The sequence below is a fragment of the Pongo abelii genome, chromosome 21 (assembly GCF_028885655.2).
Source record: "Pongo abelii isolate AG06213 chromosome 21, NHGRI_mPonAbe1-v2.0_pri, whole genome shotgun sequence".
In the NCBI taxonomy this organism is placed as follows: Eukaryota; Metazoa; Chordata; class Mammalia; order Primates; family Hominidae; genus Pongo; species Pongo abelii.
Genome location: NC_072006.2, coordinates 66,719,324 through 66,739,984, shown reverse-complemented (window position 1 = coordinate 66,739,984; position 20,661 = coordinate 66,719,324). Strand labels below are relative to the sequence as shown.

The 20,661-nt window shown below is 64.4% G+C and overlaps 2 protein-coding genes across 19 annotated transcripts in view; one reads left to right on the top strand and one right to left on the bottom strand.

The window, feature by feature from the left end:
- LAMA5 (laminin subunit alpha 5) overlaps positions 1–11,461 on the top strand; it is a 62,985-nt gene extending 51,524 nt beyond the window's left edge. Inside the window, exons 50-78 of one of the 3 annotated variants that reach the window (XM_054541930.2) lie at positions 72–242; positions 435–631; positions 3,077–3,193; positions 3,359–3,513; positions 3,845–3,986; positions 4,095–4,197; positions 4,811–4,921; positions 5,652–5,831; positions 5,913–6,061; positions 6,135–6,305; positions 6,413–6,549; positions 6,770–6,923; positions 7,112–7,245; positions 7,317–7,479; positions 7,557–7,679; positions 7,787–7,935; positions 8,039–8,171; positions 8,255–8,398; positions 8,525–8,655; positions 8,791–8,961; positions 9,039–9,189; positions 9,268–9,413; positions 9,481–9,673; positions 9,743–9,907; positions 10,000–10,153; positions 10,266–10,399; positions 10,496–10,589; positions 10,742–10,861; positions 11,041–11,461. In XM_054541930.2, coding sequence (XP_054397905.1) covers positions 72–242; positions 435–631; positions 3,077–3,193; positions 3,359–3,513; positions 3,845–3,986; positions 4,095–4,197; positions 4,811–4,921; positions 5,652–5,831; positions 5,913–6,061; positions 6,135–6,305; positions 6,413–6,549; positions 6,770–6,923; positions 7,112–7,245; positions 7,317–7,479; positions 7,557–7,679; positions 7,787–7,935; positions 8,039–8,171; positions 8,255–8,398; positions 8,525–8,655; positions 8,791–8,961; positions 9,039–9,189; positions 9,268–9,413; positions 9,481–9,673; positions 9,743–9,907; positions 10,000–10,153; positions 10,266–10,399; positions 10,496–10,589; positions 10,742–10,861; positions 11,041–11,180 — 4,232 coding nt within the window. In that variant the 3' untranslated portion in view covers positions 11,181–11,461. The remainder of the gene's footprint in view (positions 1–71; positions 243–434; positions 632–3,076; positions 3,194–3,358; positions 3,514–3,844; positions 3,987–4,094; positions 4,198–4,810; positions 4,922–5,651; positions 5,832–5,912; positions 6,062–6,134; positions 6,306–6,412; positions 6,550–6,769; positions 6,924–7,111; positions 7,246–7,316; positions 7,480–7,556; positions 7,680–7,786; positions 7,936–8,038; positions 8,172–8,254; positions 8,399–8,524; positions 8,656–8,790; positions 8,962–9,038; positions 9,190–9,267; positions 9,414–9,480; positions 9,674–9,742; positions 9,908–9,999; positions 10,154–10,265; positions 10,400–10,495; positions 10,590–10,741; positions 10,862–11,040) is intronic. The other 2 variants (XM_054541929.2, XM_054541928.2) reach the window with 2 other exon arrangements.
- A 191-nt stretch (positions 11,462–11,652) lies between these two features.
- Positions 11,653–19,478, bottom strand: ADRM1 (ADRM1 26S proteasome ubiquitin receptor). 16 transcript variants are annotated; one of them, XM_054541933.1, is made up of 10 exons: positions 19,337–19,478; positions 16,928–17,141; positions 16,131–16,247; positions 14,395–14,518; positions 13,989–14,075; positions 13,269–13,350; positions 12,888–13,120; positions 12,310–12,467; positions 12,027–12,129; positions 11,653–11,856 (listed from the first exon to the last, which is right to left on the bottom strand). In XM_054541933.1, the coding sequence occupies exons 2-10, from the start codon at positions 17,138–17,140 to the stop codon at positions 11,750–11,752; spliced, it is 1,224 nt and encodes a 407-aa protein (XP_054397908.1). In that variant the 5' UTR covers position 17,141; positions 19,337–19,478; the 3' UTR covers positions 11,653–11,749. The 16 variants fall into 16 exon arrangements, with proteins under 16 accessions (XP_054397908.1, XP_054397907.1, XP_054397906.1 ...); XM_054541932.2 differs by lacking the exon at positions 19,337–19,478 and adding an exon at positions 17,813–18,626; XM_054541931.1 differs by lacking the exon at positions 19,337–19,478 and adding an exon at positions 17,659–18,569.
- Between the last annotated feature and the right edge of the window lie 1,183 nt (positions 19,479–20,661).

Sequence of the window (20,661 nt, the reverse complement as noted above, 5' to 3'; positions counted from 1 at the left end):
GCTTGGAAGCCAGCAGGCAGAGGTGCACTAGTACGGGCGGCCCCAGGCTCTGATGAACCCCTGCCCCACAGAGCTCATGTCCGAGACGGGCCACCTGGGGCTGGCCAATGCCTCGGCTCCGTCAGCTGAGCAGCTGCTCCGGACACTGGCCGAGGTGGAGCGGCTGCTCTGGGAGATGCGGGCCCGGGACCTGGGGGCCCCGCGGGCAGCAGCTGAGGCTGAGTTGGCTGCCGCACAGAGATGTGAGTGGTGTTGTCCCTGGCAGGTGGGGTGGGGAGAGGCAGGGACCTGGGAGCTTCAAGGGGGAGGTCAGCAAGGACTGGCATCAGGTGGTCATCACGGGGCAGATGGGTGTGGCAGGCACCAAGTAGAGACCAGGGGTCACGAAGGGGCCTGGCTTCCAGAGTGACCACCCTCACCCTGGTCTCGGCTAGTGCTGGCCCGAGTGCAGGAGCAGCTGAGCAGCCTCTGGGAGGAGAACCAGGCACTAGCCACACACACCCGCGATCAGCTGGCCCAGCAGGAGGCCGGCCTCATGGACCTGCGAGAGGCTTTAAACCGGGCAGTGGACGCCACGCGGGAGGCCCAGGAGCTCAACAGCCGCAACCAGGAGCGCCTGGAGGAAGCCCTGGTGAGGACCCTGGACTTGTTCTTCCTCCTGCTCCTCTTCCGCCTCCTCCCTGCAATCCCTCTCCTCTCCCGCTCATCCCCTCCCCCCCTCCTCCCCCTGCTCCCCCTCCCCCTCCTCCTCCCCCTGCTCCCTCTCCCCCTCCTCCTCCCCCTGCTCCCCCCTCCCCCTCCTCCTCCCCCTGCTCCCCCCTCCCCCCTCCCCCTCCTCCTCCCCCTGCTCCCCCCTCCCCCTCCCCCCTCCTCCCCCTGCTCCCCCCTCCCCCTCCCCCCTCCTCCCCCTGCTCCCGCTCCCCCTCCTCCTCCCCCCCGCTCCCCCTCCCCCCTCCTCCCCCCTGCTCCCGCTCTCCCCCCTCCCCCCTCCCCCCTCCCCCTCCCCCTCCTCCCCCCGCTCCCCCTCCTCCCCCCCTGCTCCCCCTCCTCCCCCCCGCTCCCCTCCTCCCCCCGCTTCCCCCCTCCCCCCCGCTCCCTCTCCTCCCCCCCGCTCCCTCTCCTCCCCCCCGCTCCCCCCCTCCCCCCCGCTCCCCCTCCTCCCCCCCGCTCCCCCTCCCCCTCCTCCCCCCCACTCCCCCCCGCTCCCCCTCCCCCTCCTCCCCCTCCCCCCAGCTCCCCCCTCCCCTGCTCCCCCTCCCCCTGCTCCCCCCACCCCTCCTCCTCCCCCCGCTCCCCCCACCCCCTCCTCCCCCCGCTCCCCCCACCCCCTCCTCCCCCCGCTCCCCCCACCCCCTCCTCCCCCCGCTCCCCCCACCCCCTCCTCCCCCCGCTCCCCCCACCCCCTCCTCCCCCCGCTCCCCCCACCCCCTCCTCCCCCCGCTCCCCCCACCCCCTCCTCCCCCCGCTCCCCCCACCCCCTCCTCCCCCCGCTCCCCCACCCCCTCCTCCCCCTGCTCCCCCCACCCCCTCCTCCCCCTGCTCCCCCACTCCCTCCTCCCCTTGCTCCCCCTCCTGCCCCTGCTCCCTCCTCCCCCTGCTCCCCCCGCCCCCTCCTCTCCCCCTCCCCTCCGCTCCCCCTCCTCTCCCCCTCCCTTCCCCTCCCCCTCCTCTCCCCCTCCCTTCCGCTCCCCCTCCTCTCCCCCTCCCTTCCCCTCCCCCTCCTCTCCCCCTCCCTTCCCCTCCCCCTCCCTTCCCCTCCTCCTCCCCTCCTCCTCCCCTCCTCTTCCCCTCCTCTTCCCCTCCTCCTCTCCTCTTCCCCTCCTCCTCCCCTCCTCCTCCCCTCCTCCTCCCCCTCCACCTTCTCCCCCTCCTCCCCCTCCACCTTCTCCCCCTCCTCCCCCTTCTCCCCTCCTCTTCCCCCTCCCCATTCTCCTCCCCTCCTCCTCCCCCTCCCCCCTTTCCTCTTCCTCCCCCCTTTCCCCCTCCTCCCCTCCCTCTCACCTCCTCCCCCTTCCCCCTTTCCTCCTCCCCCTTCCCCACTTTCCTCCTCTTCCCTTTCCTTCTCCCCCCTCCCCCTCCCCTCTCCTCCTTCCCCCCTCCTCCTCCCCCCTCCTCCCCCCGTCCTCCTCCATCCTCCCCCCTCCTCCCCCTCCCTCCTCTTCCCCCGTCCTCCTCCCCCCTCCTCCTCCTCCTCCCTCCTCCCCCTCCTCCTCCTCCTCCTCCTCCTCCTCCCTCCTTCTCCCCCTCCTCCTCCTCCTCCCTCCTCTTCCCCCTCCTCCTCCCTCCTCCTCCTCCCTCCTCCTCTGTCCTCTCCCTCCCCCCCTCCCCTTCCTTGTCCCTCTCCACTCCTCATCCCTCCCCCCACCCCCCTTCTCTCCTCCCCCTTCCCCTCCTCTCATTTCCCCATCTCTCCCCACCCCTTGCATCCTTTCTCCCTCTTCTCCCCGTCCCTCTCCCCCTCCCCCCTCTTTTCCCACTTCCCCTCCCCTCTCTTTTCCCCTTTCCCCCTTCCCCCCTTCCTTTCCCTCCTTCCCCCCTTCCTTTCCCTCCTTCCCCCCTCCTTTCCCTCCTTCCCCCCTTTTCCCTCCTTCCCCCCTTTTCCCTCCTTCCCCCCTTTTCCCTCCCCCTCCTTCCCCCCTTTTCCCTCCCCCTCCTTCCCCCCTTTTCCCTCCCCCTCCTTCCCCCCTTTTCCCTCTCCCCCTCCTTCCCCCCTTTTCCCTCTCCCCCTCCTTCCCTTTTCCCTCTCCCCCTCCTTCCTCCTTTTTCCCTCTCCCCCCCTTCCCCCCTTTTCCCTCTCCCCCCCTTCCCCCCTTTTCCCTCTCCCCCCCTTCCCCCCTTTTCCCTCTCCCCCCCTTCCCCCCTTTTCCCTCTCCCCCTTCCCCTCTCCCCCTTCCCCCTCTCCCCCTTCCCCTCCCTCCTCCTCCTTCCCTCATACTTACACATCCTATCCCTCCCCTCCTCGCTCCCCATACTCACTCTCTTTTCTTCTCCCTTTCCTGCACCGCTGTCCACCCCATCACATCCTTTATTCTTTTCTTATCCCTCACTGTCCCCAACTCCCCTGCATTGCCTTCAGCAAAGGAAGCAGGAGCTGTCCCAGGACAATGCCACTCTGCAGGCCACTCTGCATGCGGCTAGCGACACCCTGGCCAGCGTCTTCCAATTGCTGCACAGCCTGGACCAGGCCAAGGGGGTGAGTGCAGCCCTGGGCCTCTGTCACCACCCCATCCACGGCCAACTCCCTCCCAGGCCCATGGGCAGCTTTGTGTGCACACTTGCGTGCAGAGCCCACCCTCAGGGTCGTGGATCAGGTGGCTGTGAGCAGGATGAGGGGCTGCTAAGTCCACTCAAATTCCAGGAGCTGGAGCGCCTCGCCGCCAGCCTGGACGGGGCTCGGACCCCACTGCTGCGGAGGATGCAGACCTTCTCCCCGGCGGGCAGCAAGCTGCGTCTAGTGGAGGCCGCCGAGGCCCACGCACAGCAGCTGGGCCAGCTGGCGCTCAATCTGTCCAGGTGCGTGGCCAGGAGAGGAGGGGCCCTGGGCCCACCCTGGGGATGCAGCCAGGGCCTTGGGAGGGCCAGCTGGTCTGGGAAGGCTTCTAGGGGCTGGGGCCATTGTCCTCAAAGAAGCCAGGCCTTCCTCAGCTCCAGGGCAAGCTGGGGCCCAGAGTTACAGGAGCAGGCAGGAGCAGTACACCCAGCAGGCGACAGGCACGGGCAAAGACCTGGAGGCGGGACTTGGCGGGCAGGCGCGGGCACGGCTGATCGTGACTGCAGGAGGCTGGAGAGCCAGGCCAAGGGTGTCTGTGCTTACCCGCTCCTTCGACCCTCCCTTTCGCTGCAGCATCATCCTGGACGTCAACCAGGATCGCCTCACCCAGAGGGCTATCGAGGCCTCCAGCGCCTACAGCCGCATCCTACAGGCCGTGGAGGCTGCCGAGGACGCCGCTGGCCAGGCCCTGCAGGAGGCGGACCACACGTGGGCGGTGAGGCCCCTCACTTCTCCTCAGCCCCAGCAGGAGCGCCCCCACTGCCTGCACCTCCCGCAGCCCTGGTCTGCACGTCTGAGCCACAGTCTGTCCTGGCATCCACAGACGGTGGTGCGGCAGGGCCTGGTGGACCGAGCCCAGCAGCTCCTGGCGAACAGCAGTGCACTAGAGGAGGCCATGCTCCAGGAACAGCGGAGGCTGGGCCTCGGTGAGTGCTGGGCTCTGATGGGGGCCCTTGGGCCTGCTGGGCATCCGAGCTCCCAGGGACCCTCAGCCCCTGGCCACATGCGCGCGTGGGGTTTGTGGGTTGCCGCAGCATGGTTTGGGGTGGGAGAGCTTTGGAGGTGGCTCCTCAGCTGCTTGTGTGTCAGCCCCGGGGAGCCCTGCAGGGGAGCCCAGGGAGGAGCAGCCTCCTGCAAGGCACCGGCTGCCACTGAGGCACCAGCTGAGGCACAGGGCACAGGGCAAGAGGTACATGGCCTCTGCTCTGCTGACCCGAGGGCCACACACGTGCCAAGCTGCGCAATGAGAAAGGTGTGAGCTGCTAGGACCAGAGGGCTGTCTCTTCTGAGCCTCTATTGTTTCATCTGTACAATGGAGACAGCTATGCCTGCAGTGGGACCAGAGGCCTTCAGGGAACAGAGGCCGCGCCGAGACTCAACACCTCCCCACAGGCCAAGGGACTCCATGTCTGAGTGCCCCTGTCCATTTGTCTGCCTGTGTGTCAGCCTTGGTCTTCCTGGGGTCAGAAGGGTGGAGGTGGGCTACAATTGTATACTGGGGGTGAAGCTGCCTGGGAGCTGAAGCTGCCTCCCCCGCAGTGTGGGCTGCCCTCCAGGGTGCCGGGACCCAGCTCCGAGATGTCCGGGCCAAGAAAGACCAGCTGGAGGCGCACATCCAGGCGGCGCAGGCCATGCTTGCCATGGCCACAGGTATGCGGAGCCTGGGCCCGGCTCTCGCAGCCGGCTGACCACGAGGCTCTGTGACAGTGGCACTGGCCACGTGGTTGGTGAGCGCTCACTGTGCTGCTGAAGAGACCCCCACAGTGGGCAGCTGGGGCCAGACACAGAAAGCCTGCCAGGGAGGTGCCAGGGCTGCAGACAGCGCCAGCCGTCGGGAGCCTGGCAGGCTTGGAAGTGCTTTGGGTAGAAATGGAGGTATAGGTGGGAGGGCTGTAGGCCTGTGGGGGCATTGGGGTACACCCTGCAGGAAGGGCACCCAGGAGGGCACAGCGGTCAGCATGGCTGGAACCAAGGGGCTGGCGAGACCTCGGGCGGTGAGGACCAGGGCTCCCACCCTGAGAGGCTTGGAGCAGAGGATGATGTGGCCTCACCCAGTTTCTGAGGGACCCCTGTGGCTGCAGACTGTTCCCAGCAAGCCCAGGAGAGATGGTGGGGGCCAGGTGGTGGGAGGTGACACGGGGCACATGTCCAGAGACCAGCTGTGGCCTGAGAGGCTGGGTGCCTGTCCTGGCATGGAGGGGGCATCTGGTGGAGGCATTTAGGATGGGTTTGGAATGCACTGAGCGGCGGGGTGTGAGGGTCTCACACGATCCATAGGGGACTGGATGTCCCTGTTGCTGGCCCGACAGAAAGACTTGGGGACATGAAGCCAGAATGGTCCCTGCTGGCCCCTGCTGAGCGTGTCCTCTGCCCACCACAGACGAGACAAGCAAGAAGATCGCACACGCCAAGGCTGTGGCTGCTGAAGCCCAGGACACCGCCGCCCGTGTGCAGTCCCAGCTGCAGACCATGCAGGAGAGTGTGGAGCGGTGGCAGGGCCAATACGAGGGCCTGCGGGGCCAGGACCTGGGCCAGGCGGTGCTCGACGCAGGCCGCTCAGGTTCGGGCGTGGCCCTCGCGGTGCCCCTGATGGAGGCGGGGCAGGGTGGGGGGCAAAGATCTCAGGCCTCCCTCTCTGCAGTGTCCACCCTGGAGAAGACGCTGCCCCAGCTGCTGGCCAAGCTGAGCATCCTGGAGAACCGTGGGGCACACAACGCCAGCCTGGCCCTGTCCACTAGCATTGGCCGCGTGCGAAAGCTCATTGCCCAGGCCCGGGGGGCTGCCAGCAAGGTGGGTGAGAGTCCCAGGGGAAGGTGGACATCAGGGACGGTGGTGGTGGACGCTGATGGACCGTGCCCCGCAGGTCAAGGTGCCCATGAAGTTCAACGGGCACTCAGGGGTGCAGCTGCGCACCCCACGGGATCTTGCCGACCTTGCTGCCTACACTGCCCTCAAGTTCTACCTGCAGGGCCCAGAGCCTGAGCCTGGGCAGGGTACCGAGGATTGCTTTGTGATGTACATGGGCAGCCGCCAGGTACCGGGCTGGCTGGGTGGATGGGGCCCGAGCTCAGCCTCTGTTTGGAAATGAGTGGTGCCTGGTCCCTGGTCCCCATCCCGACTGTGTGTCTGTCACTGCCGCAGGCCACTGGGGACTACATGGGTGTGTCTCTGCGTGACAAGAAGGTGCACTGGGTGTATCGGCTGGGCGAGGCGGGCCCTGCAGTCCTAAGCATCGATGAGGACATTGGGGAGCAGTTCGCAGCTGTCAGCCTGGACAGGTGGGAGGCCCAGGAGAGAGGCTGGATGCCTCCAACTGCAGGGCCCGTGCCCATTCGCCATCTCTTGCCTCTCCGTGCGCACCCACCACCCCTCACCTCTCCGTGCGCACCCGCCACCCCTCGCCTCTCCGTGCGCACCCGCCACCCCTCGCCTCTCCGTGCGCACCCGCCACCCCTCGCCTCTCCGTGCGCACCCGCCACCCCTCGCCTCTGCCCTTAGGACTCTCCAGTTTGGCCACATGTCCGTCACAGTGGAGAGACAGATGATCCAGGAAACCAAGGGTGACACGGTGGCCCCTGGGGCAGAGGGGCTGCTCAACATGCGGCCAGACGACTTCGTCTTCTACGTCGGGGGGTACCCCAGTACCTTCACGGTGAGCCTGCCCAGCCTGGGGCAGCCTGGGAGGGGCTCCGCAGCCCCAAGTCGCTTGTGTCCTGGAGAGCCGCGGGTTCTCTTGGTATCTCGTCTCAGTCCGTCCTGCTGTAGTCTGAAGTCCCCTTGGTCCATCCTGGAGGGGAGGCACCTCAGGCCAGGTGCCCTGACCCAGCCCTGTGCCCACAGCCCCCTCCCCTGCTTCGCTTCCCCGGCTACCGGGGCTGCATCGAGATGGACACGCTGAATGAGGAGGTGGTCAGCCTCTACAACTTCGAGAGGACCTTCCAGCTGGACACGGCTGTGGACAGGCCTTGTGCCCGGTGCGTGTGGCCTGCCCCCCCCGTCTCCACCCACCCCACCCTCCGCTGACCCCAGAACCTCCGACCTGCAGCTCCAAGTCGACTGGGGACCCATGGCTCACGGACGGCTCCTACCTGGACGGCACCGGCTTCGCCCGCATCAGCTTCGACGGTCAGATCAGCACCACCAAGCGTTTCGAGCAGGAGCTGCGGCTCGTATCCTACAGTGGGGTCCTCTTCTTCCTGAAGCAGCAGGTACGCCAGGCACACCCGTCCCGCCATCCCCACTTGCACTGCCCCTGCCCCACACTAACCCTGCCCTGTTTCTGCAGAGCCAGTTCCTGTGCTTGGCCATGCAAGAAGGCAGCCTCGTGCTGTTGTATGACTTTGGCGCCGGCCTGAAAAAGGCCGTCCCACTGCAGCCCCCACCACCCCTGACCTCGGCCAGCAAGGCGGTAGGGCCAGGGCGGGGACCAGGGTGGCAGGGAGAGGAGGTGGAACGACGGGGGCGGGGCAGGCCGCAGGGACACAGCTGGCCCTGGAGCCCCCACTGGTCCTGTAGATCCAGGTGTTCCTGCTGGGGGGCAGCCGCAAGCGTGTGCTGGTGCGTGTGGAACGGGCCACGGTGTACAGCGTGGAGCAGGACAATGATCTGGAGCTGGCCGACGCCTACTACCTGGGGGGCGTGCCGCCCGACCAGCTGCCCCTGAGGTAAGCACTGTGCGCAGCTGGGGCTCTGAGGCCAGGCTGTTGGGGGCGGTAGGCTGGGCTTGGAGGAGGTGGCGCCCTGACCCGCATCCCCGCTTCCCCACAGCCTGCGACAGCTCTTCCCCACCGGGGGTTCAGTCCGTGGCTGCATCAAAGGGATCAAAGCCCTGGGCAAGTATGTGGACCTCAAGCGGCTGAACACAACAGGCGTGAGCGCCGGCTGCACCGCCGACCTGCTGGTGAGCAGCCCTCCTTGGGCTGGGGGTGGCATCTGTGGACATGCAGGGGCACCCGCGGGCACTCAGGGATGGCCTCCCCGCAGGTGGGGCGCGCCATGACTTTCCACGGCCACGGCTTCCTTCGCCTGGAGCTCTCGAACGTGGCACCCCTCACTGGCAACGTCTACTCCGGCTTCGGCTTCCGCAGCGCCCAGGACAGTGCCCTGCTCTACTACCGGGCGTCCCCGGTGAGACCTCACACCCGTGCCCACTCCCCACCCCGCGGTGGCCGTCAGAGCAGTTGGGACTGGGGTGTCTGGAATGAGTCTGGGTCCCCAGGCCGGCTGGCCGGCTGACCTGGCTGCTGTCCCCAGGATGGGCTGTGCCAGGTGTCCCTGCAGCAGGGCCGTGTGAGCCTACAGCTCCTGAGGACTGAAGTGAAAACTCAACGGGGCTTTGCCGATGGTGCCCCCCATTACGTCGCCTTCTACAGCAATGCCACGGGGTGAGCCTGGCCGCTGGGCCCTCATCGTGAAGGTCTGGAGGGACGCCCGCCCGCGCTTGCCTGGACCTGTGTCCCCTGTGAGGTGGGGGCGGGCTAGGTGGGGAAGAACCGAGCCTCCGGCCTCCTGCCCCCCAGAGTCTGGCTCTATGTCGACGACCAGCTCCAGCAGATGAAGCCCCACTGGGGACCAGCCCCCGAGCTCCAGCCGCAGCCTGAGGGGTCCCCGAGGCTCCTCCTGGGAGGCCTGCCTGAGTCTGGCACCATTTACAACTTCAGTGGCTGCATCAGCAACGTCTTCGTGCGGCGGTAAGCCAAGTGGGCACTGGGGGGCAAGGTCCCAGCTGGCCTTCTGCAGCTGCTGACCGCCTGCCCGCCCTGCACAGGCTCCTGGGCCCACAGCGCGTATTTGACCTGCAGCAGAACCTGGGCAGCGTCAATGTGAGCACAGGCTGTGCACCCGCCCTGCAAGCCCAGACCCCGGGCTTGGGGCCTAGAGGACTGCAGGCCACCGCCCGGAAGGTGGGCGCCCCAGGGGTGAGCAGGCAGAGCTGGGGTGGCTAGAAGGGTGGCCCCGGTGCGGGCAGCCCCTGAATTCACCATCCACGCCCCCAGGCCTCCCGCCGCAGCCGTCAGCCCACCCAGGATCCTGCCTGCATGCTGCCCCCACACCTCAGGACCACCCGAGACTCCTACCAGTTTGGGGGTTCCCTGTCCAGTCACCTGGAGTTTGTGGGCATCCTGGCCCCACATAGGAACTGGTAAGGCCAGGCCCGGCTGGGGTGGACTGAGAGGGGCCGCGCAGGCTGACACCAGCTCCGCTTCCAGGCCCAGCCTCTCCATGCACGTCCTCCCGCGAAGCTCCCGAGGCCTCCTCCTCTTCACTGCCCGCCTGAGGCCCGGCGGCCCCTCCCTGGCGCTCTTCCTGAGCAATGGACACTTCGTCGCACAGATGGAAGGCCTCGGGACTCGGCTCCGCGCCCAGAGCCGCCAGCACTCCCGGCCTGGCCGCTGGCACAAGGTGAGGGCTGAGAAGAAGGAAGGTGGGTAGGGCCTGGCATCTCTACCCTAACCCATCTCCTGCCCCCAGGTCTCCGTGCGCTGGGAGAAGAACCGGATCCTGCTGCTGACGGACGGGGCCCGGGCCTGGAGCCAGGAGGGGCCACGCCGGCAGCACCAGGGGGCAGAGCACCCCCAACCCTACACCCTCTTTGTGGGGGGCCTCCCGGCCAGCAGCCACAGCTCCAAACTTCCGGTGAGAACCATCTTGCCCCGGCCACTCCCCACCCACTGTTCACCCCTTTCAGCTGCCCTGGGCCCTGATCCCTGCCCCATCTGCTCCTATAGGTGACCGTCGGGTTCAGCGGCTGTGTGAAGAGACTGAGGCTGCACGGGAGGCCCCTGGGGGCCCCCACACGGATGGCAGGGGTCACACCCTGCATCTTGGGCCCCCTGGAGGCGGGCCTGTTCTTCCCAGGCAGCGGGGGAGTTATCACTTTAGGTCTGTGGGTGCTGGTATCCCAGGCCCCAGCTGGGCAGGGCAGGGCAGGGGGCTCCGGGAGGTTCTGGGGAGGGGCCCCCCCTTCCTTCTCCATCACAACCCCTCCCCGCAGACCTCCCAGGAGCTACGCTGCCTGACGTGGGCCTGGAACTGGAGGTGCGGCCCCTGGCAGTCACCGGCCTGATCTTCCACTTGGGCCAGGCCCGGACGCCCCCCTACTTGCAGCTGCAGGTGACCGAGAAGCAAGTAAGCCTGGCAGAGGTGGCGCGCCAGGGCGGGGTTTGCCTCCCCATTCTGGTGATCTCGGGGGCACAGCCTGACCCTCCCTTCCTACCCCGCCAGGTCCTGCTGCGGGCGGATGACGGAGGAGGGGAGTTCTCCACGTCGGTGACCCGCCCCTCAGTGTTGTGTGACGGCCAGTGGCACCGGCTGGCAGGTGAGGCCCCTCCTGTGGCCAGGGCACTCTGCCACCCCCACCCTTCTGCAGAGCGGGAGCCAGGCGGGACTCTGGGTGGGGTGGCTTCTTCTGGGGCTGGAGAGAGGCTGGGCTGGGGACCACCTGGCCTCAGGAGTCCCCCTTTCTCCCAGTGATGAAAGGCGGGAACGTGCTCCGGCTGGAGGTGGATGCGCAGAGCAACCACACTGTGGGCCCCTTGCTGGTAGCTGCAGCTGGTGCCCCAACCCCTCTGTACCTCGGGGGCCTGCCTGGTGAGTGCAGCCTTGATCAAGGGTGGGGGAGCTGCCCCTCAGGACTAGGTGCTGGGTAACCCACCCCCCTGTGATGTGGAATAAGACAGAGGCTGGGTAGGGGACTAACATCTGGGAAGGGCCTGTGGGTCTCTAGCTGTCCCCCAACCAGCCTTCTTCCATATTCCCTGTGCCCCCAGAGCCCATGGCCATGCAGCCCTGGCCCCCCGCCTACCGTGGCTGCATGAGGAGGCTGGCGGTGAACCGGTCCCCCGTCGCCATGACTCGCTCTGCGGAGGTCCACGGAGCAGTGGGGGCCAGTGGCTGCCCAGCCGTCTAAGGCACAGCCAACCCCGGCCCCTGGTCATGCCCCTGCAGCTGACTCACAGCGCCCCTTGTGCTCGCCTCATAGGTGTCTATTGGGACTCTAGGCTCTACGGGTGACAGATCGTTTCTGAAGATGGTTTAAGTTATATCTATCTATCTGTCTTCTTAAATAAAAGAATAAAATACTGCAAAATGTTTTTGTATTTGGCCCTTCCACCCATTTTTAATGAATTGTGAGAGATTTGTAATCAATCACTGGTTCCTCCTTAAAAATTAAAAAGTAACTTCTGTATAACTGAATGTTGACTTAAATATGGAGAGAGTCTCAAGACAGGTCTGTAACCGGCCTGGACAGAAGCACGAAACTCTTCCTGCAGTGACCGTTTTCCGTCGTTAGGTCAAATAACTTTCTCTGGGACCCTACAGCAGCTCCTCACGCTAGCACCTGTCCAGCCAAAACTCTCTTTGGGCAAAGAAACTAAGCGTTGGCAGGTAAAAGAAAAGACTTTATTATCAGTGGGTGGGAAGTGAGGGTGTGCAACGCACTGCAAGCGCCCAGTTCCTCAGAGGACGGCGCATGGCTCAGTCCAGGCTCATGTCCTCCTCTTCGTCCTTCTTGTCCTTCGTGTCGCCTTCTTTCTGCTCGGGCTTGGCGTTGTTCTGCATGGCTTTGGCAAACGCTTCCACATCTAAAACATGTTAAAGACACAAGGTGGTGTCTAACCCTTGCCCAGAACTGGGGATCGAAAGCAGAAGGACTGTGACCTTTACCCCCTCAGCCCCACTTCTGCAGATCCAGGGGGACAGGAACGGACCCTGCCCCTGGCTCTGGCCCGGAGGTGCAGGCGCAACCACTTACCGCCCTTGTTGGCGGCCTCCACGGCCTCTGCAGGCAGACCGAACTGGCACATGAGGGGGCCCAGCTGCCCCGAGGCCAAGGCTGCGCTGAACATGCCCAGGGCCTGCAAGAAGAGCCAGGCGAGGGCTGAGCTCCACCCTGGGCTGCGCCCCAGAGCCACACTGCTCAGCTGCCAGCTCTGTGGGTCAGGTACACGAAGCACTTGGCCACGGTGAAGGTGGGGCAGGGCCTCCTCCTCCGCACTCCCTGAGCACACAGTGGACACCCTGGGCCCGGCCTCTACCTGCTGGAACTGGGGCGAGGTCAGGGTATTCTGGATCTCATCCGCGGTCTGCGGCAGTGACTCCCCAGATGGCAAGTAGGGAAGCAGGCGCTCCTGGACGTCCGCGTTGGCGAGGATGGGAGCCATTATCTCCGGCGTCAGCACACTGGCCAGGTCCACTGGGGCACAAGAACACGGCCATCAGCTCGATGACAGCCTAAGTGCCCACAAGGAAGGCATGCAAGCAGGGACTCAGCCCATGGCCCCAGCACCCCAGGCGCGCACACCGGGCAGACGCCCCAGCACCCCAGGCGCGCACACCGGGCAGACGCCCCAGCACCCCAGGCGCGCACACCGGGCAGACGCCCCAGCACCCCAGCACCCCAGGCGCGCACACCGGGCAGACGCCCCAGCACCCCAGCACCCCAGGCGCGCACACCGGGCAGACGCCCCAGCACCCCAGCACCCCAGGCGCGCACACCGGGCAGACGCCGCAGCACCCCAGGCGCGCACACCGGGCAGATGCCTTGGAAGGTAAGCATGCGAGGGTCAGCAGGCCCCGTACCCACCACCCAGCTCCAGGCGACAGCACGCGTTACCTTGCTGGCCGCCTGCTGGCCCGGCTGGTACGTTCATCGTGGCCAGGATGCTCTGGAGGTCGCTCAGCTGGATGGGCTGGGTCGGGCTGGCTGCTGTGCTGGCTCCATTCCCAGAACTGGGCGCGGGGCTCGGGCTAGTTGCTGAGGCAGCTGCTGGAGCAGAAGGGGCTGGGGTGGCACGGGTGGAAGAGGTGGTGGATGACGGGGTGACCGCTGCCGACTGGCTCCGGGAGCTGCGAAGAGAGAGGGCACCGCTGGAGCGGACACACCCCACATGGCAGGGCCTACTCCCAGGGTCCAGGGCGCCGGGCCAGGATTCCCCACTGCCCGTCCCTTAACACTGTGGAGCCTGCGTGGCAGGACTGGAACGATGAGGCTCACCTGGAGGAGGAGCTGCTCCCTGGAGGCCCGCTGCTCCCCAGTAAGCTGGCCAGGCCAGGTCCAGTCAGGGCCCCCAGCCCACCTGCGAGGGGCAAGGAAATGCAAGCTCAGGACGCCCTCTAGCCCACCAGGAAGAGCCTGGCCCCTCCCCAGGCCAGAGGAGCAGGAATTCCCAACACCAAAGCCAGGAAGAAGCGGGATGGTGGGGACCCACAGGCCTGGAGGAGCAGCGTGGGGCGGGCGGACACTTGTGGCTGTGTTCTGGAAGCAAGGTCACTTCTGTTCCATCCCATTACACAATTCATGTGCTTAGATTAAAAGATTCAGTCCAGATCCCACCCAAAGGGACAAGCATTTCTGAAGGGCCAAGCAAGCACACGGGCCTGCACTCCATGAGCTAGCAGCAGGCGGGCAGCCATGTGGGGCCAGGGGACCCAGGGCAGGAACCCCAGCTCCCTCCAGTCCTCCAGCCCCACCGCTCGGCCAGCCACCCTCCTCCGAAGTACCCAGCTGGGGTCCTCACCAGGGGCCCAGAAGCCCTCGCCTACCCAGCTCTAGCCAAAGGCAAACAAGCCCATTCCCAAAGGGGAACCAGCTTGCAGACCCGCAGACTCCCCGACACTACGCAGACAGAGCCAGCAGAAGTTTAAAGGAAACAGAGACTGGGCCTCAAAGCATTCCCAGCAGAAGCTGCCCGAGAGCCCAGGTGGCGCGCGTTACCCAGTCCTCCGAGGCCGGCTGGTCCGATGAGCTGCATGAGCTGGCTGTGGCTCATGTTTCCCAGCAGGCTCTGCAGGCCACCCTCACCTGGAAAACACTGCAGCTCAGGCGGGCCTGCCCCAGCCAGATCCACGCGGGCCCCACGGCGCTGCCTGGGCCTCTGCTGAGCACCCCACTCGGCTGCCCCTGAACTCTACAGGAGGCGCCACTTGAACTGAGGTGACGGTGGGACGCAGATCAGTCCTACCCTGTGAAGGTGGGAGTGGGGAGTGACCCAGGGAGCTCACAGGGTCTCTAACTTAGAATCTTCTGTTTCCAAACAACCTGTGCTGAGAGGGCGAGTCATCCACAGTAGACTCTGGCCTCCCAGAAAACCCTGAGCTCATGTGACAGATGTGCCAGTTACCGCCTAGTGCAGAGAGCTCGTGGCCGCTGCTCCCACTGGCCCCCAGCGCCCCAGGCATTGGGGGGTTGTTCAGATACTCGTTGACTTTCCGGCAGTGCTCCTCATCCTGGTCTGTCTTGGGTTCCTGCAACAGGAAGGACATGGAAGGGCAGGAGCTGGCGCCAGCTCACTCCCAGGGCCACCACAGCCATTCTCTGACCTGGCTTACAGGTGAGGGACCTGAGACGCAGAGGCGCGTGTGCCTGGCCACACAGTGCTGAGGAGACAGGACCCGGCCCAGCGGGTGAGGGTATGGCAGTGGCGCCTCCTGAGCACGATGCTCCGCGCCCTGTCCCCATCCGCCGCAATCCTGGGTGTGCCCTGTGCCCTGTCCCCCTCCGCCCATTTCACAAATGGGGAGCCTAGAGCTCCGAAGGCACTTAGCTGCTGCCAGGCCAAGCCCTCTCACCCTGCTGCCATCTGGGGTGCGGTTCTTTACACACCCGTCTCCTTCCTTCAACCAGTGGACGGCGGTGAACCGGCCCGCTCAGCACACCGCGACCCAGGGCCACGGCAGGCGCTCAGAACCGAGCACACGCGTGTGCTCACACATGCACAGATCAGTGTCAGAAGCATCGACCTGCGAGCTCACAGAGCTGGGAGCAGAGCACCCACGCACACCCCGAACGGCTATGGAAGCTGCAGGGCGCCAGGGACACTGGGAGTCCCTGCCCTCATGGCAAAGCAGGGACAGGGGACTTAAAAGCCACCAACAGGAAAATCGGGAAAAAAAGAGAGAGGGTGGTAACAGTTGGACACTATTTCTTGGCAAAACCATGGAAAAACACGTTCTACACCAGCAGGTGGCAAATTGTGGCCCCCATCTGTGTTTGCAAATAAAGTTTAATTGGAGTTTGGCTATGCCTGTTCATTTTCCCAGGCCGCTGCACACTACTTGCACAGGTGAGCAGCAATACAGACCATGTGCCCCACAGAGACCTCTCAGACAGGGCCACTCTTGCTCTCGAAAGTGCCAAGGGGGGCGGGGTGGGGACAGCAGCTCCACCTCTGGCAGAGCGCATGGCATTCTCTCTCCACACTGCAAACGCATGCACACGCTTTCTGACCACAGGCCCGCCGCCAGTTTTCACCTACAGATTATACTGGCTTATGGAAAATAATCTGTGTACCGGGCAATTCTTTGCAACACTGCCTGTAACGGCACAAAAAACAGCAACAAGCTCAATGGTCACTGACAGATGGCAGAATGAGCAGCAGCGTCTAGACCCAAAAGACGTTCTGCAGCTGTGGGTAAGAGAAACCCTGGGCACTGACACCCCTGGCCTCCAGGACACACTGCCAGGGAAGGGGCAGGGCTGTGGAGAGCGTGAGCAGGATGCTTCATTTCTGTGAGCACCAGCAGGGAAGCCACATAGGAGCCTCTGCCTCTGCTGTGGGGGCCTCAGTGACCCATGGCAAGGGGCAGAAAGAGGGCACTGGGCATCGTTAGAACCAGGGCCAGCATGCCCATCTGCCTGGCAATTTCACACCGCAATAGGGTGCCCAGAGCCCAGCCTGGAGCCTCCGCACTCTGGGAGAGGACCTCGGCCCCAGGTAACATGCAGCCCTGAGGTGCATCTCAGGCCGCGTGGCCGGTGCCCGCTGGTTTATAAAAGCCAATCGCACCACACTGTAAGCAAGTTCCTAACCGAATTGCAGGGCAACAAAAAGGCACAACCCCAAGGCCTGCCCCATACCTGCATCCAGAAGAAAAGCCGCTTGGACCCTGCCTTGAACTTCAGCACGTAGACCCTCCCGCTGGGGCACTGCGGCACCCGCTTGAACTCACAGTCGTCAGGGAAGATGATCAAGTCCTGGCAAGCCAGGGGAAGAGAGAGTCAGTGGCGCAGATGGCATCACTGTGCCCAGTCTCAGGAGAGCATGCCGAGCCCTGGGTCTAACCGGGTGGGGTGCGCAAGGGGCAGCTAAGCCGCCAGACCCCTCGCTTGGCAGGGTCTCCACAAGGCAGAGAAGCCAGGGTCAGAGACAGCCCAGGAAAGGCAAGGCGTGGGGAGAGAGCAGGGAAGGGGGCCTTTCAGATGGCAACGGGGTTTCTGAGACGTGCTGGGAACAACATTCCCAGAGTAATTAAAAAGTCAACTCTGAACTGCTCTCAAATTAACAAAGAACAACTTAGAGTTTGAAAAACAAAGAGACGGAGTGAAGCCGCCAGGCACAGAGCTCCAGGCTCTCCAGGGCCACAACCTCCAACCCCAGGCACCTCATACGGAAAGTTCAAGGCCAGGCACAGAGCTCCAGGCTCTCCAGGGCCACACCTCCAACCCCAGGCACCTCACACAGACAGTTCAAGATACACAGTGGCCGAGATGCCCCTGTCACCGCGGAAACCAGGACGACCCATCAGCAGGGCAGTCGATGACGGCCCCACGAGCGGTCCCCAGATGCGGCCAAGCCCCCACCGCGAACTCCAAAGCGAGGACTCCGAGGGCCCGAGAAGTCGCCTGTCCTGCTGCTGCGGCTCAGGGACACTCACGTCTTCCACGTTCCCGGACGTCCTGTCCTTCCAGCAGAAGTGAATAAGCGAGTCGTCCGTCTGCTGAATGTACACCAGCCCTTTCCGCTTATCCGGAGTCACGGTGGTCCCCTTCAGGGACATCTTTCCCGCCCGAAACTCCACCAAGTACTTGTTGGAGGCGCCCCGAGAGCCTGGCACCAGGCTTGGAAAGAGCGCGCCTGAGGTCGTCATCCTGAAAGCGCGGAGAGGACGCTGAGACGCGGCGGTCACTGTCGCCTGCGGTCCGGCAAGCTCCCGCCCCCCGGAGTGTTTGGGAGCAGGGGGCCTGCGCCCAGAACTGCCTAAGGCAGACACGGACACGCCGGGCTGCTTTCCGCGTTTCCCCCGCTCCCGACGATCGCACCGCCCGCAGTCGGCGCTGGGCCGGGGCAGCCCCGCCAAGCCTAGTGGGGCCGGCCCTAAGCGTGACGCCGTCTCCGCGGGGCACCAGCCTCGACGCGCCGCCACGGCGACCCGCTCCGCGGGGCAGACCCGCCCGAGCTCCCGCCGAGCCCCACGCTCAGGGCCGCAGGCGGAACCGGGGCGGCGTCCGAGACCCCAGAACCCCCGCCCGGCCCGGCCCCCGCAGGCCCCACCCGCCGCGCCGGCCACCTTCTCGTCCTGGCTGCCCCCGCCCCATCCTTGGTCCAGCAGCCCCTGCCCCTGCCTCCGGTCGCCCCTGGCCGCCCCAGGCCCGGCGACTCCCGCACCTGCCTCGCGCCCACACTCGTTCGAGAGGCGCCGTCCGGGCTCGCTCTTCCTCCTCGGCGCCTGCCGGGCCCCGCCGGAAGCCCGCGTTCAGCCCGCCCCGCCTGCCGCTCTCGCCGCCAATTGGGCCCCGTAGGCCGCGTTGCCGGCCCTAACCTGCTAACGATTGGCAAGGGCGACCGTCCATCGCACTCGCTCCTCCCCGGTCCGCCCCCGCGCCGGCGGCTCTTTTCCGGCGGAAGCGCGGGCCGCGGGGCGCTTGGACCAGAGCGGCCCCTATTGTTGCTGTGTCATAGGGGAGCGGCGGCGGCCCCTAGAGGCGGCGCCAGGGACCACAGGCGGGTTTCAGAGGGGCGCTGGGGACCTGCTCAGGTGGGGCCGAGCCCACCCCTCGGCGTCGCCAGCCCGGGCGGGCAGAGCTGTCACTCGTGTGGCTGAGCCAGGGGTTAGGCGGGGGCCGAGGAGTGCGGTCCGGCTCTGGGCGGCGGGCACCAGGGCTACGCATAGAAGTGACCATGGGTTCGGCGCTTTGGGGGCCCAGGCAGGAGCTGGAGTCCACGCGTCCGGGAGAGCAGGGGTTCGGGAGGGTAGAGCAGGGGTGAGAACCGTGATATGGTCTCAGCTGTATACATCTAGTCCCGCAGGGGTCCGGGAGGGCAGGGGTCAGGGAGGGATGGGGTCTCGGAGGAGAGGGGTCCCGAGACGGGAGGGGTCCTGGTGGGGAGGGATCTGGGAGGGGTGAGTCCGGGAGGGGAGGGGTTCCCGGAGGGGAGGGGGCCCGGGAGGGAAAAGGGTCCCGGAGGGGAGGGATCTGGGAGGGGTGAGTCCGGGAGGGAGGAGTCAGGGAAGGCCTGAGTCCCAGACGGGTGGGGTCCTGGAAGGGAGGGGTCCTGGAGGGCAGGGGCTCACCCTCTGGACGCCTGGATGGGAAAGACCACAGGGTAAAAAGGCGGCAGTCGCCCGCCAGTGTTGTGTGACTTTGAGTCACTTTGACACAAACTAAAGCGAAGACAACAGCGTTTGTGGCGCCCCAGCCGGCTGCTGGAGGGACATGTTCTTTGGGATTTGCCTATAGCGACGCCAGGAGGGGGCTCTTAGAGGGTTCAGGCGCGGTGGCTCGCGCCTGTAATCCCAGCACTTTGGGAGGCCGGGGCGGGCGGATTACTTGAGGCCAGGAGTTCAAGACCAGCCTGGGGCAACATGGTGAAACCCCGACTCTACTAAAAATGCAAAAATTAGCCAGGTGTGCTGGCACATGCCTGTAATTCCATCTACGCAGGAGGCTGATGCACGAGAATCGCCTGAACCCGGGAGGTGGAGGTTGCAATGAGCCGAGATTGTGCCACTGCACTCCAGCCTGGGCAACAGAGGGAGACTCCTTCTCAAAAAAAAAAAAAAAAAATAATAGTAATAAAAATAGAGAGGTCAGGCGCTTCGTGAGAACCCTGAGGTGCAGTGGCCTCTGCACCCCAGTTAAGCAGGACTAGATGTTTGCAGCTGAGACTGTGCCAGGGTCCTCAGGTTCTCCTTTGCCCACCGCTCCCTTCTTTCCTTCAGATACTTCACTCCCTTCGGGCGCTCCCCGGGGTCACCGTGTGCTTGGTGGCTCACCCTCCAAGTGGATGCACAGCTGCGTGCTTACGTGCTCTCTGAGGTCTTTAGGTGTGTGTTTTCACTTACCTTTGTTGGGAGATGCGTTGGTGTTGATGCTGGCAGCTCCAGTCCTTTCATTCTGCAGGGAGCCTACTGCTCAGGCCTCCATTGTCTCGGTGGCAGAGCTTGTGCCAGTTATGTTTAGTTGCCAGCTTTTGACTGTCATAATGCTTCCATTTGAAACATTTATTGATCTAAAGATTCATGTTTTTTGTTTTGGAAAATGTAGCTATTTTTCATTTTAAAATGTGTGTTAACAGGTAGTGAGTTTGTTATTGTTATTTTTACGTAGTTACATAATTTTAAATGTCCTCTTAATTCCTAGTATGGTAAACGTCAATAGATAAAGCTCACATAAACAAAAGCTCTTTGGGGTCCTGTATAATTTTTAAGAATTTAAAGGGTTCCAGAGGCTAAAGGGCTTGAGAGGGGCTAACACAAAGCTCTGTGGCCCGCTGGTGACAGGTGCATCACTGATACTGCAACCCCGTCCTCGTGCCCTTGTCTAAAACAGGGGAAAGGTGGAAATGAGAAAACCCAGCCTGGCTTTCCCGGCAAGAAGGTGGCAGGCAAGTGTCACTTGTTTACATCACAGACAGTGAAGCAGAAGCCCCAGGGTCCGCAGGGGCCAAGGGTGCAGAGGCCAACGCAGCGGCCAAGAGGGCCCTGGATTTACCATTTCCTCCAGTTCCTGCTGGCCCTGTGGCCTGGGATGGCTCAAACAAACAACCCCAGAACTCTTTACCTGCACTTCAAGTGAAATTCCCACACTCCTATGAGCACGCTGCAGTGAGGAAACGAGCCACAGCCAGGCAGGCATTGCAGAGGCCACTGTGGGTGCCCGCTGCCAGCGCACGGGCTCTATGCGTGTGTGGGGTGTGGCACCTGGAGCACCCAGCAGCCCAGGACTCCAGCTGTGGCCACGGAGTGGGTGGGGAGGCACACGCTGCTTCGTGTCAGGAATCTCGGACTTGAAGCACACACAAGGTCGGAAGGGCTGTGTGACAGGCACAGCCGTCGCTATCTTCTAATTGGTCGCTGATGGCAGTTGGTGAGATGTCTGCAAAATGCCCGCAGTGTCTAGAGGAGCAGCCTCACCGGGACATGCGCATTCAGCTAAAGGATTTGGATTAAGATAACCCCCAAAGAAGATTTCTATTCATCCTGTTTAGCAAAAAAAAAAAAAAAAAAGCCCCAGACTTGCACAATGGCTCACACCTGCAATCCCAGCACTTTGGGAGGCCGAGGTGAGAGGGTCCCTTGAAGCCCAGGAGTTCAAGACCAGCTTAACCAAGACAGTGAGACCCCCGTCTTTACAAAAAGACAAATTAAAAAAAGAGCCAGGCATGGCG

Coding starts and splice junctions, on each gene's coding strand:
- ADRM1 (XM_054541933.1), bottom strand. CDS start 17,140: ATGACGACCTCAGGCGCGCTCTTTCCAAGCCTGGTGCCAGGCTCTCGG. Junction 14,519..16,130: donor GGCTTTTCTTCTGGATGCAG/GTATGGGGCAGG, acceptor TTCCTGTTGCAG/GAACCCAAGACAGACCAGGA. Junction 14,076..14,394: donor CGAGCTCTCTGCACTAGGCG/GTAACTGGCACA, acceptor AGTGTTTTCCAG/GTGAGGGTGGCCTGCAGAGC.